Source organism: Limanda limanda, chromosome 16 (genome assembly GCF_963576545.1).
Source record: "Limanda limanda chromosome 16, fLimLim1.1, whole genome shotgun sequence".
Classification (NCBI taxonomy): domain Eukaryota; kingdom Metazoa; phylum Chordata; class Actinopteri; order Pleuronectiformes; family Pleuronectidae; genus Limanda; species Limanda limanda.
The window spans coordinates 11,923,651-11,941,042 of NC_083651.1; the positions used below are offsets into that span (position 1 = coordinate 11,923,651).

The 17,392-nt window shown below is 40.5% G+C and overlaps 2 protein-coding genes across 3 annotated transcripts in view; one reads left to right on the plus strand and one right to left on the minus strand.

Annotated features, from left to right (window-relative positions):
- Positions 1-9,836, minus strand: part of cmss1 (cms1 ribosomal small subunit homolog) — a 30,600-nt gene extending 20,764 nt beyond the window's left edge. Inside the window, exon 1 of the mRNA XM_061088986.1 lies at positions 9,778-9,836. Coding sequence (XP_060944969.1) covers positions 9,778-9,817 — 40 coding nt within the window. The 5' untranslated portion in view covers positions 9,818-9,836. The remainder of the gene's footprint in view (positions 1-9,777) is intronic.
- On the plus strand, positions 546-8,199 carry LOC133021969 (filamin A-interacting protein 1-like). Of its 2 annotated transcripts, XM_061088980.1 has the most exons (3): positions 546-674; positions 1,961-4,505; positions 7,679-8,199. In XM_061088980.1, exons 2-3 carry the CDS (start codon positions 2,277-2,279, stop codon positions 7,877-7,879), a joined length of 2,430 nt encoding a protein of 809 aa, XP_060944963.1. In that variant the 5' UTR covers positions 546-674; positions 1,961-2,276; the 3' UTR covers positions 7,880-8,199. The 2 variants fall into 2 exon arrangements, with proteins under 2 accessions (XP_060944963.1, XP_060944965.1); XM_061088982.1 differs by lacking the exon at positions 7,679-8,199 and having other exon boundaries at positions 1,961-4,898.
- Positions 9,837-17,392: the final 7,556 nt, after the last annotated feature.

Sequence of the window (17,392 nt, forward strand, 5' to 3'; positions counted from 1 at the left end):
AGGCCCGATGAACTCATGAAGTCATCTCCCAGTCAGGTTATCAGGCCCCAGGCAAAGCAACTCACAAAACATGTCTCTCCTTAAAACATGAGAACATTAACACACAAAAACACACACAAACACACACTTGTAATGCAGTTTGCATGCTGTTAGATGAGCGGGGGCAAGCTAAATTAGGTTTAGTACTTAGGTAGCATGGTTAACATGTTCGCTTGGGCTAATCCCACCACAAACTGAGAGTATAAGTCTTTTGAGTCTGAAGTGTGATTGAAGCTTTAGTTTTCTCACACACACACACACACAGACACACACTCTGTCCTTCACATTAGCCTCTTTGGCATGGCTTCACAATGACCTCATCTGGAATGGGCTGAACTCCAGTACAAACACACACACACCCACACACACAGTAACACATACACACACACACACACACACACACACACACACAGAGCCGTAGAGCCTGTAGAGTTCCATATAAGGACTTGCTGATGATGTAATGGGCGCCACTGACTGCGAGTGAGACTCAGTGTGCAGAGCACTTCTCATAATGTTTGGTTTTCTGGATGGAATGTCCACATCACTGGGATCTCCGGGAAAGGGAGAGGTGAAAGCTGAGAGAGAATTTATTCTCCGAGGATTTTAAAGGACAGGAGGCCAACTATACGGCACAGGTAGGAACATTTCAAAAACTTGCAAACATTGGAAAGTGCAAATGTTTAATTAGAAACATAAATGACTAAGAAAACTTTGTAAGTACAAGATGAGCTGTTCGGCGTTAGGTAACCTTTGGGTTATTCTCCATAGATTAAATCGATCCAAGTAAAAGGAACACACATATAGAAATACATTAATTTAAGTATCCCTCTGAAACTCTTGCTCTGAAAACTAACAGCCTTTAATTGTAACTCTTATTCCAACTGCCCAGATCTTGATTTTTAAAGAAACATAATTGAGATAAAAAGATAAAACTTACAAAGAAAGTGGGACTCTATAAACAAATCTTGCAGTTAAGTTGTGAAAGCTTTTAACTACTCATTAGAGATACTGACTTTATCTTTCCAGAACTGTCAACCATTCCATCCAGTTAACCTACAAACATTAAATACAAATGTGCGTTTCGATTTTACACTTAACATCATCTTCCCTACAAATAACTCTCCAACTCTCACTTTTCAATCTACAATGCAAATATACCTTAATGTTGGAAGTAACCTTGGAACTCAGTATGCAACGCTGACAGAAAGAATGGAGCAGATGGATTCTAAATAGTAAAAATGTACTGGTGAGAAATGACTCAAGTTCCCCCTCCTTGCATTAACATGACAAAAACGTATAGTGTGTATTAAACACATTTTTACATTGCTCGTGTGCATCTGTGGGAATGTGAGGAGTGACAGCACCTCGTGAATGTAGCCAGTCTGTAATTACTTATTGATCAGGGGGGAATTCCTGCCTCACGTAGCTGGAAATGGGGTAGCATGCGAGGTGCACAGAGGGAGGGTGATTGGTCTGCAGTGTCGAGGGTACTCAAGAGTAGACGAACTTCTTAATTAACAAACACTCCCCACCAAGGGACCATCTGCCATGCTAGTCAAAACATAACACAGAACGCTGCATGGAAAGAACAGAAAAACATGGGAATACATGGAGACATACACATGTTTTAGGGGATTAAAGGTAGGCGTGCGCACACACACGGAAAATAATGTATTCTTGGCTTCTCTAGACGTTGACATAAGGAGAACAACGTTTTTTGAATCATTCCTAAGATGAAAATAAATGTTTATTCTGGAAATAGACAATTAGGGAATTATTTGTGTTTAAAAGCTCCGTTGAAGAGGTTTAGCATAAATATCATAGAGGGTCTTTGGAGACTGAAAGTAGAGTAAATTACCCAATGAAACTAGATCACAACTTTCCTGTTTTCATCAGTGTCGTTTGTTTTTTTTCTTTACAGACTCAAGCTACTGATTGAAAAGGAAAGAGAATACCAGGGAATAAAGGAGGAGAACAATGAAAGAGAAGTATCTGCCCTGAAAGAGGATCTGACCGAGCTGAAGGCTTTTGCACGGCTGGTTGTGAAGGAGCAACAGTGTCTGAGTGAGCTGCTGGAGGAACACAGGAATTGTGTCAAAGAATTGACGGCCATCACTGACCACATCAAGCAGGACGTGGGTACTGCTTACTCTCGTGCAAAGGAAGAGGTCAAATCACTCCATTTACCGGTGGAGCACCAAAACCAAGTTTCAATCTTCAGCCAAAACAAGATCACCATGACGACCCCAAGTCTGCTGTCAGAGGTGGAGGTACTAAGAAGAAGAGTACTGGAAATGGAAGGGAAGGACGAGGAGCTGATACGCATGGGGGACCAGTGTTGTGACCTGGATCGCAGACTAGCGAGGGAGATCAGCCACGGGCGTAGCCTCAAAGTTGAGGTGGATAACCTGAATGGCAGGATCGGTGGATTGGACAGGATCGAGGAGGCTTTAATTAAGAGCAAACAGGACCGTAGTATTCTGAAGAGCAGCTTGGAGCGAGAGAGAGAGGTTAGCAAGGCAATGTCGAGTGAGCTTGATAATTTGAAAGTCAAGGTGAGAGAGCTTGAGGCAACTGAAGGACAAATGGAAAAGAGTGAGGCAATGATTAGACAGGACCTGGCCCAGCTCAGGTCACTCACTGTGGCTTTGGTGGAGGACAGGAAGACCATGGCTGAGAGGCTACGGCAGGCTGAGGAAAAACTCAACAGGAAGGAGGGCAATAGACACGAGCAAAGCATTATGTCAACAATGACAGAAAGACTAAGAGAGGAGAAGCAGCAGGCACTGAGGTCTCAAGCAGAGTTAGAGGGAAAGCTTAAGGACATAGCAAAGGAAAAAGAGGAGCTTCAAGACAGACTAAAAACAGAAGAGGAAAGGAATATAGAGCTACAGAATAGAGTAATAATAATGAAGAGAAGATTGCAGGTCTTGGAAAATAGGAAGGAAAAAGAGGAGAAGTACACGCACGGCTCTATTCCAAACAACATAAGCCATCACTGCCAAACAGAGGATAACCAGGTCAAAGAACTGACCCAGGAGCTGGACAGGCTGCGAAAGAGACTCCGGGACAAGGAGGTGTTGGAGGGTGAACTGTTGAAGGTGGAAGAGGACTTTCAGTCCCTGGAAGAGAGGTTCAAGGATGAACAGAGGAGGTCTAGGGCTCTAATAGAGGAGCTAGAGCTGGCAAAGAGGGAGCTTTCCAGGTACGAGCAGGCAGAGAAGCCGGATATCAACCAGGAACATCTTCTCCTTTGTCGTCTTCAGAAGGAACAGGTTAAGTCCAGACTCTTAGCCAGAGAAGTAGATACCCTGAAGGAGAAACTCCAGAAGCTGATGGGGACTGAGGCATCAATCTGCAGGGTGCAGACAGATCACTCCTCATTGCAGAGGAAGTTGACCCAGCAAGAAGCCAGGAACAGAGAGCTGGCCAGAGAGATGAAGGAACTAAGTAGTGAGCTGGACAGATATAAACGAATCAAGAATCTGACACCTGGTAGTAACAGAAAACTCTTTTCAGACCTCCATCAGACCACCAAAGAGGTACAAACTGAGCAAGCAGACAGCCAGCCTCCTGACTACAGTGAGCACAGCGAGAAAGTAGATGAAGAAAACGATGACAAGGACCCAAACCACAATGCACAAGTCATAAACAGAAGAAGCTCTCTTGACAGTAACCTCAACAGCTTGAACAGTGCAAATAACATTTGCCAATACAGCAGCCATTCTGGCAATGGCATAGATATGCAACAAACAGTTAATGGAGAGGTGATGATGTTAACACACACAAGAGGGCAGCCCTTGCACATCAAGGTGACACCACATCATATACTCAACACAGCCACACTTGAGATTAGCAGCCCCACTGGAGACACAGCTCCATCATACACCAGCACGGCTGTCATTCCAACAAGTGGAGCTTCACCCAAGCAGAGAATTACCATCATCCAGAGCTCAGGTCTGCCTGCGGTCAATACTAAAACCCCCCCATCAAGCCCTGACCGCACCTTCTCCCCGCTTCACGGCACAACCATAACTCGAGTGTTAACTCCAAATTCATCACGCTCTGTGACACCCGACCTCAATGGCTCCCCCATTCAGATTGTAACAGTCAGGACCTGTTCTCCAGAGCCAATGGAAGCGGCAAATCAGGCGGTTTTTTGCAAGAGTCCGGAGTGGCAGAACGGCTGGCACCATCAGAAGTCCAATAGTGTCGACATAAGTCCCAGTATCATCACCACTGAGGATAACAAGATACATATCCATCTTGGGAGCCCATATATCCAGTCTCTCAATGGTACGACCCACAGCCTCCCACAACCTGATGGAGCGTACTATGTTCGACATGAGCAAAGGACTCAAGTACTCGCCAATGGCTGTCAGGTCAAAGGTGCTGGAAAAATTGCAAGTAGCATCACTATATCCCCTGGTAGTTCTTCAGCCTCACATTCCTCATATAATAATACAGTAAGTGGCCTTTATGACTAGGTGAAAGTACAACATACAGGTTTTTCAGTTATATTCCTGTACTACTCAACTATAACCACATTCTTCTTTCATTGATGACCAAAAATTTGTTGTATTTAGTATCACTGACAATATAAAGATTTTTCAAAGAGAATTAGATAAAAACCTGTTTTTTCTAAGTAGTAGTTAGTGTTTAACAACACTTTATTGTTTGTTTGACATGTGTCTAGTACCTATCCGAGAGCTAAATGAGATATCATTGCGATCAAATGCATGATGTACTTTTCATAAAGTTTGTGTTTTGTTAATGTTTTTTTTCTGTTCATTAAAATCATTTCTGTTGTTTTTACTTATTCAACTTGAACAACATTGAGGATTTAATATCAATGGCCGCTATGCAAATAAAGTGTCTTTTTCACTTTAACCTATAAAAAAATATCTTGTTTGCCACTTATTCTGCCACAGCAGGTTAAATATTCAACACACGCTAAACTTCCGAATGCATAAATAAGTGATACACAAATAGTTTAATATATTTGATTACTTTATAAAGACTTCTGATTGTCTTTATCAAATTTTCTACATGGGAAAATTGCCAGTGTTCTGTCACTTAAATGATAATCTAATACAAGCACACAATGCACTTAGACCTATTTTCTGATTTGCCGTAAAAAAGTAAGTTTAACCTTTAACACATGCAGGTGAATGAGAATATTAAAAGGTAAGAAGGATGCAGATGACAAATATAATAAATATAATAAAATGTAGGTGAAAGGGATCTATTAGCAGAAATTGAATATAAGATAATCCAAGTGATCTTTTCACTATTCTGTACTAATTGTAGTTTTCTTTACACTAGAATGGGCAATTTATATACTTTATATTTATATCTGGAGCAGATCCTCTCTATGGAGGCCTCCATAGACTGGACAAACCAAACACTTTTTTGAGTTTTTATGACAACTGAAGGCTGCCACAGGTTCTCTCTCATGTTTGAAAGGGGAGGGTCAGGTGAGGAGTATTCAGCGACAACATGCAACTTCACCACTAGATGTCACTAAATTCAACACACTGAACCTTTAAGTATCATATAAAACTTTTAAAGGTCAACACCACAAAATATAGTGTGACAGAAATAAATGGACTAAGATAATTGCCTAGTAAATAGCTTTAATATTTAATTTCTATCTTGCTGCCAAAGTTGTAATGAGTTGCCATCTAAATAAGTAACTAGCTGACTGTTAAGGGGACTCATGGCAGAGAGCCAACACTGCAGTATATCATTACAAACATGGAGAACATTTAGTACCCTGACATCATCCATTGGAAAAATGGAAACCAGACGATTCATTTCAGGACAATTTGGAGCTGACTATAATGCGACAAAGACTCTAATTGGAATCGTTATCATTATTGTGAGCACTTAGCCACAAGACACATTCACCATAAACATTATACAGCTTCTAAAAGGTCTACGCTTCATTCTTAAAACTTCAAAGTCAAGAGGCTCTCATTAGACTCGTTATTATTGTGGGCATTTAGCCACAAGACACATCAGCATAAACGTTACACTGCTTCTCACAATTCTCTGCCTCATTCATTCTTAAAACTTCAAAGTCAATCACATCTAACAGACGTCTGCTCTCCTTTCCTGTCTTGTCAGTTTTAAGTCAGCATCAGAGCTTATTTCTGTCAAGCATCTGTCTGACACAAATGCGAGTATGGATGGGATGTCAGTCAGGGTAAAGAGGGGCCAACCTAGAAAAAGAAACAGCTGCTCAAAGCTCCTAGTACAAACTGTACCTGAGTTTAAATGAGTGATCTCATAAAGGTTTGAGTCTAGAATGTTGTAAATACATTCTTTCTAAATGATGAAACATATGCAGCTGACCCAGTTAGAGCTTGGTATGGATGTATGTGGTTTTTAATTACAGTTTTATGATGGGGCAAACTCAGAACAACTAAGAAACATGCACCCGCTAATTATACTTCATGTGTGTATCCTGAATAGAGGTGGATATAAGCACAGATCTACCAAATTGATTTGGCTTTACAAAGTCCAGAATTTGTTTTACTTGTTTCGATTAATGATGATTCACTTACATCAGCTCAATGCCAATGTTGCATTAATCACTTTTCAGGACTTATTCTGGGAACTTACATTTTCTTCCACATTCAACAAGTGAGCAACACTGTGGTTTCCTAGCTAAATTGGAAACACATTTCCCAATTACAAAACCATGGGCCAACGATATATTTTACTTGGCAAATGCAAAACAATCGATATTTCTTCGGCCGACTTGTGCAAAACAGTGGAGCAAGAATAATGAAAGAACTTGCACCAGTTACTGGGGTGTCATTAATATGCATAGTTTAAAAAATAAGCACTATCCCATACAGCAACGCAGCCTGTCAGTAGCAGAAGCTTCACCTAAGTACAGCACATCCACTTTAATTATCACAGACAGAGCAGAAAGTTAGAGTCTGCTCACTAATTCATCTGCACTGTTTGTGTTGACAAGACATCAGCCTGATCTCTGTAGACAGCCGTTAGCTAGTGTTAGCTCCCCAGCAGGGACACACGGTCCACTTTACTACCAAGGCCTCACATAAATGCAGCCAGACATATTACCTCTTAAACAAACACAAACAGGGATCACATCAGTGTGCAGTCTTTTCTGTCAATTCCTCTTCAGGATGTGATATCAGGATTCAGTACATCACAGGCAGAGTTAGATAATAATACAACATTGAGACGGTCCTGCAAATCCATGTTATTCATGTCACAGACCAAAAGACTGTCATGCCTCAAGGCCGCTCATAATACCATCTACAACTGCATAAACTTTCCATGTGGTGCAGACGTATTTACAATGAAGGTGGAGATGCAAAGATTTTAATAATTGATATCAGATAATTCAAGTAAAATTTGCTCCCAATATAGACCACAAAATCCGTTAGGAAGATGCACATGATCATGGCTCATTGCACTATGGGTTGGTTAAACTATGGTACAACAAGCCAATTGAAACAAGCAACATGTTTCTCTTTAGAAAGCACAACACTAGAGCATCTTCACACAATCAACGCATGCTTTAACAAAATAAATAAGTGATAAATCGTCACTGTGAGAGTGAACATAACAAATTGTTACCCCTCTTTTCTTGAATCAGATTCCTCTGGGGTCGCTACAGAAGCCTGGCCAAACAAGGATTCCAAAGATCAAAGGGTGTGGCACTAATTGGAGAAGCAGCACAGCTCTCGATCCAGGACAGAGAAACAGAAAACCTGCCTCAGTGCATACAAGGAAAACAGCGTGCAACATGCCTGCAACTATATCATGTGTACCACTACAGCTGGATGTTAAAAAATAAAAATGCTCATTATTTAAAGACAGAGTATATGAAATAATTGTGAATTTTTGTAGATAATGCAAAGGAGAAGTAGTACAAGCAGTAAGAGTTATTAGATTTCTCTGTTTTTAACCTATGTAAGGTGTCTTTGAGCCATGCTGAAATAACTTTTGAAGGCTGAAAAAAATAAACTTGCAGTTAGAAATATGTATGTTTATGCAAAAATTAGATTTTTCATTGCATTAAATCCAAAAGGCCCAATATGTTTGTCAAAAATGTATCAAATTGAGTTGAGAAAAAAGATTAATTCCATGAAAAAAAGTTGTGTGATACTGTATGAATTGCATGTCGTATTTCCTTTAGAATTCTAATTCAATTATACTACTTCTGTTCCGAAGTGTTACCATAGCATTGTTAAATAAAAAATAACCTAAATTCCCTTGAAGTGATTAAGAAATAACATGCTAACATTTTTCCCATGATGGTATAATGATGTGCAGTTGAGTGTTTATAAACTACCAACTGAATGTATGTGCTCAAGTCCTGGGCTACATGTGTGTCATGCATGGCATTTGAATGTATGCATTTGTGGTCATTTCTGTTACCTCTGTAGGACCTTTTCCAACATAAACACAGACTTTGTCAGGAGCAGTAGACCTCCGTATGATCAAAGCCTCATTCTAAAGAGGCAAAACCTAATTTCAGAGGTCCTGGTTAGGGGTAAGATGTGGTTAGGCTTTTAGGGTTAGGGCTAGGCATGAACTGGTTAAGGTTAGGTATAAGGTGTTGGCCATGCTGTCCACAATTAATGGAAGTCAACGTGGGTTAGAGTGTCAGGAGACACAGTAATTCAGAAATATAATGATAAGGATAGCTGCAAAAACACATCTGTGTGTTACAGAAAAAGAAAGAGGACAGGAATAGAAAAACAATACGTCCAAATTAGCTTAATATAAATGCTTAATTTCATTTTAATACGGCACTTAAAGGTTCACAGTGTAGAATTTAGTGGTGAATTTGCATGTTGCAGCTGAAAACACCTCACCCTTCCCTTCCAATAAGGAAAGAGAACCTGTGGTAGCCTAATGTTGTCATAAAAACTCAAAAAAGGTGTTTGACTTGTCCAGTCTGGGCTACTGTAAATATCCTGGACCCACTCCTGATGTAAATATAAAGTATTCAAATATGAAGGGTCCATTCTAGGGTAAAGAAAAAGACAATTCGTACAATTTAGACGAAACACTAGTCAAAACAGGAGTATTTTATATTCAATCTCTGCCAAAAGATCCCTTTCGCACTGAACCTTGAAAACACTGTCCAACATGCTCAGGTGACCAGTCCTTGCAGAACAGGAGTGCCCCCTGTTGGTGTGCAGAGTGCATGGAGTGTGTGGAGTGTCCACAGGGAGCTTCCTCTTGTTGTTGTGTGGAGAAGAAGGTAAAACGCACCAGAATAAAACCTGACAGCTGAGTGTGTGGCTGAGAAACAGTTAACTGTGACGTTCAGTGGAGGAAGAGGGGACGTGAGAGTGAAGCTAACACACACACAGAAACACTCAGACAGAGACACACACGTGTTACACATCTTCTGCTCATAACAACGTGTGTGACCGACACCAACTTTGTCTGAAAGTCGCAGGTAAGAAAAACACACACCACACACACACTTCCTGGTACTGTAAGTGTCAGAGTTATCACCATGGTAACACACAGAGACGTGAAACTTCCCAACGTGCCACAGCCAGAGGTGGCTAGCAAACGTTAGCTCGCGGTTAGCTACAGCTCATTCTTTCTCACGGCAGCAACATGCTAACGTCCAGAGCCGGCTTATCGTGATGCAGCAAAAACCTCCCGGACCGCAAGGATTTAAAAACCCGGAACATGTAGCGACAACGGGGCTGAATGAGATGAATGAGTTACCCTCGTGTTGCCACCACTCGTCTCCCAGGTCGTCCCCCATTTTCGTCTTCACCGGCTGTGTGTCCAATCAGAGGGGGCGCGACAGGGTTCGTTCACAAGCAGCACGTTGAAAACCACCGAGAGGAACCATGAACTCAGAATCCCAGGAGGCTTTGCGCCACCGTGAACAATATAAACTGAACACTGTAAATAAGCGACGTAGAGTATCATTTAATTTGGTGAAAGTGAAGTTTTCTTGTTAACAATATATTTTACGTTAAAGGTAGGAAGTGCCAAGATTTTCTTAATTTCAAAGTTTTCAGTAACATAAGTAAGTTTTTTTCTTTAACGAAACAAAGAACATTGAAACTTTTTTTTTTTTTAAATATAAATACAAAGAAGCCAAAAAAGAGCCAGTATTCAACAGACATTAGTTGGCACAGTATGAATATATAAAACATCCTGTATGATACAGGTTCTGACTCACACATATGCAATGCTGCCAATTATGCCAATTGTCTTCATTAAAAGATGTGCAAGAACATTTCTCCTAATGAGACATTTAATATCATGGTTGCATAGCAAATGCAACACGGTGCGAGACTTATCTCCACCATGTGTGATCTAAACTCCACAAAAGTACCGCATTAGACAACTTTAAGTACTGGATATAAAGTTCTCTAGTTAACAATTTTATATGATGCTGATGCTAAATCCGCAGTGAAACAGTGGAAAAATCTCAAAGATCCTTGGAGCAACCTACCTGCCAAAACTGTACAAGTGTACCCAGGAGAACCATTGCTGTTTTAAAGGCAATGGGTGGTTGCATTTCCAAAGTACTGTGTGACATAGGCTCTGACTCACACATATACAATGCTGCAAATCTGTTTTTGTCTTCACCAAGAGAACTCCTAATTGGACATTTAATGTCATGGTTGCTTGGAAAAAGCTAAGACATCTCCAATATTTAAAAGCAAAATGAAAGCTGTGTGCCCAGTGTTTCTAAACAGGCCTAAACGGAACCTCATTAATAATAATGATAATGTTTAAGAGCAACAATCTATGCTAAATACTTTGCCTGCCTGCATATTATTTAGTTTGGCACAAAAGAAGACATTTTTCTGAGCAAGGTTGTTTCCACCCTGAATGTGTTCCCTGCTGTATTTGGTGTTGAAAGAAATGAGGACATGTTTCAGTAAAAAGAGCAATTTAGATTAGAGACTATCCCTCCAGATAACACATTGTCACATGTTGTGCTAACAATTATATATTGAATAGATAATGTCATCTGAAGACTAGAGACACAATGGGTCGTGTTGGATTAGTAATATTATGGTGATGAGCAATAAACATGAAAATAACTAGTTCGACTCTGTTCCCCACACATTATACCTGCTACAAGAGATTTTCTGTAATGGAAAAGGACTGCAGACACATCACTTTACCTCAGATACTGTTCCTTTCTCTGACATTTAATTATATCTATTTAGCTTATAAACATCAGATGTTTACCTTTTTAAAAATAGCAAATGAAATTGCGGGATAAACCCTTTTTATTTATCATAAGGTGAAGTTCCCACGGAAGATGATAGCAACAACCTACTGTTTTACTAAGTGTTTCTACATGTTGGAAAGAAAAGAAAACCATTACGTCCTCTGTCATTATGGCCTGGACAGGGTGATCTCATTTTCCAACACACAGAAGAGAGGAAAGTGGAGAGAACGGAGGAGGACGTGTTTGGAATAGTGCCCTCTTTTCTGCAGCTGTAGCGGAGAGGAGAGACAGATCCTCTGGGAGTAATTGCATGCTTTTTTGTGTTTCAGTCGGAACAACACATTTCTGGCTGGTAGAGGCTACGAGATGTTTGATTAAAGCTTTGCCATGAAAAAAAAGAGAACAGACTGATTACTGGGGGAAATTATAAAGGGTTGAGGATGGTTATGCTGTGTAACTCTAAAAGGGGGGAAGAAAAACAAATCAAGAAGGAGAAAGGAAGGATGCAGTCAACACATTGTGCCGAGGTCTGCCAACATTCAGGCAGAACAATGGACGCTAAATGGCAGCTTTGAATGTAATTAAGCATCATTCCTATAAAACGCATGCCTCTTCCTCGTGTCCCCTTCCCACAATGTTTGGCTGCATTTTTACTAGAAACAAGATGCCGAACAAAAAGCACAATGCTTTTGCTCTAAACCTCAGAGAGACTTATTATATTTTGTCAAATCTAGTTTTTCCTGTGTTGATCGGCCAACATGTGTGCGAGAGAAATAGTGCATATTGAAAGGATACAGTTTGGAGAATAGTTCATAATGTAAAAAAAATATTTTTTGGTGCAAATGAAGAAGAGATACAAAAGGTGGGTTGAAAAAGACACAGATGTTCTTTTTTGAGCAAGTGATTGTGGAAGAAAATTGAGATTGTGTGCATTTGCTGATGCAGAATTAAATATATATATATTTAGTTATCTAAAAAATTTAGAATATCTTTGTCCTGGTGTTCTATTTCATTCTTATACTTCTAAGAAGTTTTCCACGTTTTGAATTAGGGTTTTTGCTGAAAGTAAATTGTGAAGATTAATACCAGTAAACTAACGCAAAAACAACTGAACAGATTTCAACAAAACTTGTTTGAAGGATGGGACATTGGCCAAGAAAAAGACCATTACATTTTGACACTGCAAGATGGGGGGGGTTTAAGACATTTTCACCAATATCCCAGGAAAAGATTTATGGATTTTGATGGGCAAAAATCTGCTTGATTGACTTTTAAGGGGCCTCGAAGGAGTGTCTAGCTGTTACCTGTGGACAGAGACAAGTTACCTGTTGCCCATTGTTTCCAGTCCTATACTAAGCTAGACTAACTGACTGGAGTTCTAAATCTAACAGAAAGCCACAAGAATTGTGTTGGTTGTCCCCTCTAAATTCTAAGTAAATTCTTCTTATATGGATTAAAGTCTCACATTTATTTTTCGGTAGCAACACAGGAAAACGATATAAGATGCCAAAAGACCTAACTACTGTCAATAGCTGTCTGGGAACTTGAGAAAACGCTGAAGAAGAGCGAAAGAGAAAATAAGCATCATTGTAATTAAAGGCGGACAGCTGTCTCTTCAGGCTCCTGTGATTGCACACTGCGGAGCATTGGTGTTAATGTGTTTATTTTGTTGTAAGCAGCTGTTCTTCCACTTTCTCATTTTAATGATCTAAAGGAGTTGTGTTATTTTCAGTTGCCATCCTCCTCTCTTTTACTGAGTGTATTTTTTCCTTCTATTGAACAAGAGAACGAGAGGGAGGATGAGCGATCGAGAATGGACACGGACTAATTATGGCTTAGAAGAAGTTCAGTGCTAATTACAACACATCCACAAAACTGTCTATTTCCTACCTATTTTCATGCTTTGTGTTTTCAAGTAGGCCCTTAGCTAAAGATCTTCTTTATCTAAAATCCTTACAGTGTCTTTCCCCAAAAAAACATCTCCCAGATTGCAGCATTTTAAAACTGTTTTGATTGATGCCTTGGCCGTCCTATTTGTAGTCCATAAAGTAGCAAAAGATTTGATTACTTCCCTAATTGGGCAGTGACCTCATCTAATTAGTGGACAACCCAAGGAGAGTTACGCATTAAGTTAACTACAGAGTCAAAGAAGAAAATGATGATTCAAATGAATATGAAATGAAATACAGTAACTGTCATGTTAGCGTGCCACAGCCAGAACGGAGGGGTCAGCCAGGTATTTAATGGTCTGACAGCCAGTATGTTACAGAGCGCAAATAAACAGGAAGTGACCTTGAGCTTTCTAAAACTTCATCACACACAACTTCCAGTCCAAGTTACAACTGTATTCATGAGCAGCTGGCTGAGCCTGACCTGCATGGAGATGCGCTGCATTATAAACACTTGGCAAATATTCATTTGTTGCTGTCGCTTTCTGTCATGTTCGTTGTTTTTTGAGGCTTTTTTGTGCGTGTTCTGTTGTAATGGTGGAAAAACGAAGACATTAAAGTTGGAAATATTCAAAATTGGCAAAAAAAACTCCATCCATCATCATCAGTTTGTCCTGTTGAGGGACTGGCGCTAATCCCATCTGAAACTGGACGAGAGGCAGGGTACACCCTGGACAGGTCACCAGTGTATGGCAGGCCCAACATCCATCATCAATCCATTTGTCCGTCCGTCCATCCATCCATCCATCCATCCATCCATCCATCCATCCATCCATCCATCCATCCATCCATCCATCCATCCATCCATCCATCCATCCATCCATCCATCCATCCATCCATCCATCCATCCATCCATCCATCCATCCATCCATCCATCCATCCATTAGATCCATCAATCTAAATGTATGCCACTATTCTTTTGAGAGTAGAGGAGAATCCCAGCTGGATTTGGACGAGAGAATTATACACTACTTTACTATCGCCAGTGTATCACAGGGTTAACTAACAACCATTTAGTCTCACAATCATACAATCAAATTAGAGTCTTCAATCAACCTGACCCCAATCTACAAGTCTCTAGACTGTGGGAGGAAGCAGGAGTTCCCGAAGAAAACCCAAGCAGGCACGGGGAGAACATACAAACTCCAAAAAGAAAATTTCTTGCCAGCCCAGGATTCGAGCCAACAACCTTCTTCCTGCGTGGCGACAGTGATAACCACTGTAGTAAAAACAATGTTCAATATATGTGAACCCAGAGCATAGACTTCCTCTTTGAATTGATATATCCTTATGAAAGAAGGGTTCTGTCTGTTTGCATCAGTTTTGGTCGTACACACGTCTCTGGCCACAGATGGGATTAGTGCGTGACTGCCCTCCTGTCGAAGTGTCAGGGGTTTAGAGGTAGGACAGAAGTTATCTCAGCGCAGGCATCGTTGTGGCAAAGGTCCCAGTTACTGTCAGCATCACCAACTGTCCGACCACATAGGTCAGGCTGCACCTGATAGAAGTTTTAAGGCCACACACTGTACAGCGTGCCGGAGAGGAAACGACAGCTCAGAGGTTACAGCCCATGACATGCTGTGAAAGCTGTTGCTTTCAGTCAGCGAGTTCTACACCTTCACAAAGCAGAGAGATGATGAGATGTTGTCATGTGTTTCTGCTGCTGAAATGTTGCTGATGTAAACAAGTGCCAGGATTTGGTAAACACTGACAACATGGGTTATTCTTCCCAGTGACTGCATTTGTGAAGTTGCAAGTAAAGACAGTAAAAAGAGTATTTTTTCTTTGAGATTGAAGACGCCCTATTTATTTTATATTTCTTGATGTGTGCTACACTATAGTTAAGAGAAAGTTATAAAGCCTTATAAAGCTCCAGAGCATGATACGGAAGATGTGATAAATTGCCGCAATTGATGTCAGCAGGGTCTGAAGTCAGAAATCTGCAATTGTGGAGTCAGAAAGACTCGAGTTTAACAGACTTTACTACTCCACTCCATATTGCTGCTTGAGGCTGGAGGCTACATTAGCTGCCTGCCACTTAACATTTCAGCCTTTGAAATAACTGTTGGCAGGTGAGATGCATTATGGGTTGTGTGGCCACCAGGTTTTGGCAAGAAGAATGTTATATTGCCTTTGGTCCCCTTTTAAAACTTTTCATCATGACTGAGTGGGCTGAACCAGTTAGGAACCATAAATAATAATAGAAGTAGAGCAGTAGAGCACACACCTACACCATTCAATCAAGCTGCACCAAATATCACACACTCATAGATATCAGTTCCGTATCTGTGTCTTATATTTTTTCCACCCATTAATTATGCCCTGAAAATGGAGAAAATGTAAAAAAACACTGCTATCACAAGAAAATGAAAGAGAACATGCTTTTATTTCCCCCCTGATCTGGATCCGCAACAAAATATATTGGGTTCTTTCTTTACCTGTAACACAGTACATTTCACCACCAAGTTTTGTGGTTATCCGTTAAGTTGTTTTTGTGTAAAAACACATTCAGGGATTTCATTTGCTTTTAATAAATGTCATTCAGAATGAGCCTCATAATGCCCAAATGTGCAAAATGTGTTCAGGTAATGTAGACTGCTTGTTCGTATCAGTAACACCCCCACTCCCGATTCCCTGATCCTCCTTCATTGCCACAGAAACATTAACTGAAATGAAATTTCGAGGTCATCTGACATTTAGCTTCTCTTCACAATAAAATAAAGAGGATGGTACAGTTGTTGTGATCAAAACTGACCTTTGCTCTTCAGGGATTGACCATTTTAATGTCAAATGCGACGTGTCTTCTTACTTTTTATTTCCAGCAGATGGGACAGGATATCAGCTCCCACGTGTATGTGAGACCTTGGAGTGGATGGACACAGCTTGTTTGTGCTGCGGACAGCAGAGACTGCTGTGTGGGCTGAATGACATGTCACCTCTTCCCCTCTCTGATCACGGTACGTGGAGAGTCAAAGCGTTAAAGGGCTGAGTTCCGTGCACACAGGCAGGAGCTTAGCGACACGTACATATTTTTGCTTCAGCGCATTCATCACTGAGGGGACACAGAGGCACAAAACAAGGTGAGAAGGGACTTCTGGATAACGCACCTGTCAACTGGGACATTGCTGCCCGTGTGACACTGTGTGACCCAGCAGAGGAAGTGCCAGGACAGTTGGAAAATGAACAAACACCTTGTTGGCTAAATGAGATGAGTCTTCTATGAGACATGTTGCTCGTGAATCGGTTAATGCCACTGAGAAGGTGGATGTGGTGTTATTACCTCGGCCAAGGAGGTAATGTTTGCACCCCTGTCTGTTTTTTTTTGTTGGTTGGTTTTCTGTATATCAAAAGCAAGATTACACAAAAACTACGGGACATATTTCCACGAACCTTGGTGGAAGGATTGGGCTAGGAAAGAACCAATCAAACTTTTGTTGGATCAGGGCAAGTGTTTTCAATCACTTTCTTTAACATTGAGATGCATTACTGATTTCACAGGGGATATTTCATGGACCTTGATGAAAGGCGCGTTAAGGTCCAGTCAAATCAACTCTAGTTTTAGTCTGACCTTAAGTTCTTAAAAAAATAATAAAATAATAATAATATAAAAAAACTGAGAAAACTAGATAGATAGATGGATAAAGGACAGACATCCAAGTACGACCATACTTTATTGATCCCAAATAGGTATATTCCTGAAGGGGGTCTTCAGCGATGCTTTAAATATTTTAAGGGGGACTGTTGGACCCTGGCAGGCGTATGCGCTCTACTGCCATTCTAGTTTCCCTATCACATTTCCTAAGGCAATTTGAGACACCCACAAAAACCTTAGTGACGAATACAAAAGATTGCGACAGTTTATTGCTTCATCAAGACCCCCTGCTACGATAACCAGCCTCCCACACACCATCAAAACAAAGAGCCATCTTGTAATATTGTTATTAATATTAATATATTATAAATGTGTCAGAAGCAAACCATGCCATGGCATTTATTCACTCTTGGAATCATTTAGTTTTTTCTAAAGCTTCACATGAATTAATTTAAACCTCAATTCATTATTCATTTGAGAAGTAGAAGGCTTTTGTGTGGATATTAAACTGTATTGAGGAAACCTGATTCACAATCCAATAATCCAATCACCTCCACTGTCAAATCAAAAACAGTCTCAGAGAGAAAGTGAAACAAGCTG

What these genes read in the sequence shown, in the direction of transcription:
- LOC133021969 (XM_061088980.1), top strand. Translation starts at nt 2,277, where the DNA reads ATGACGACCCCAAGTCTGCTGTCAGAGGTGGAGGTACTAAGAAGAAGA. An exon ending in ATTCCTCATATAATAATACA is followed by an intron (nt 4,506 to 7,678) that starts GTAAGTGGCCTT and finishes TTCTTGAATCAG; the next exon opens with ATTCCTCTGGGGTCGCTACA.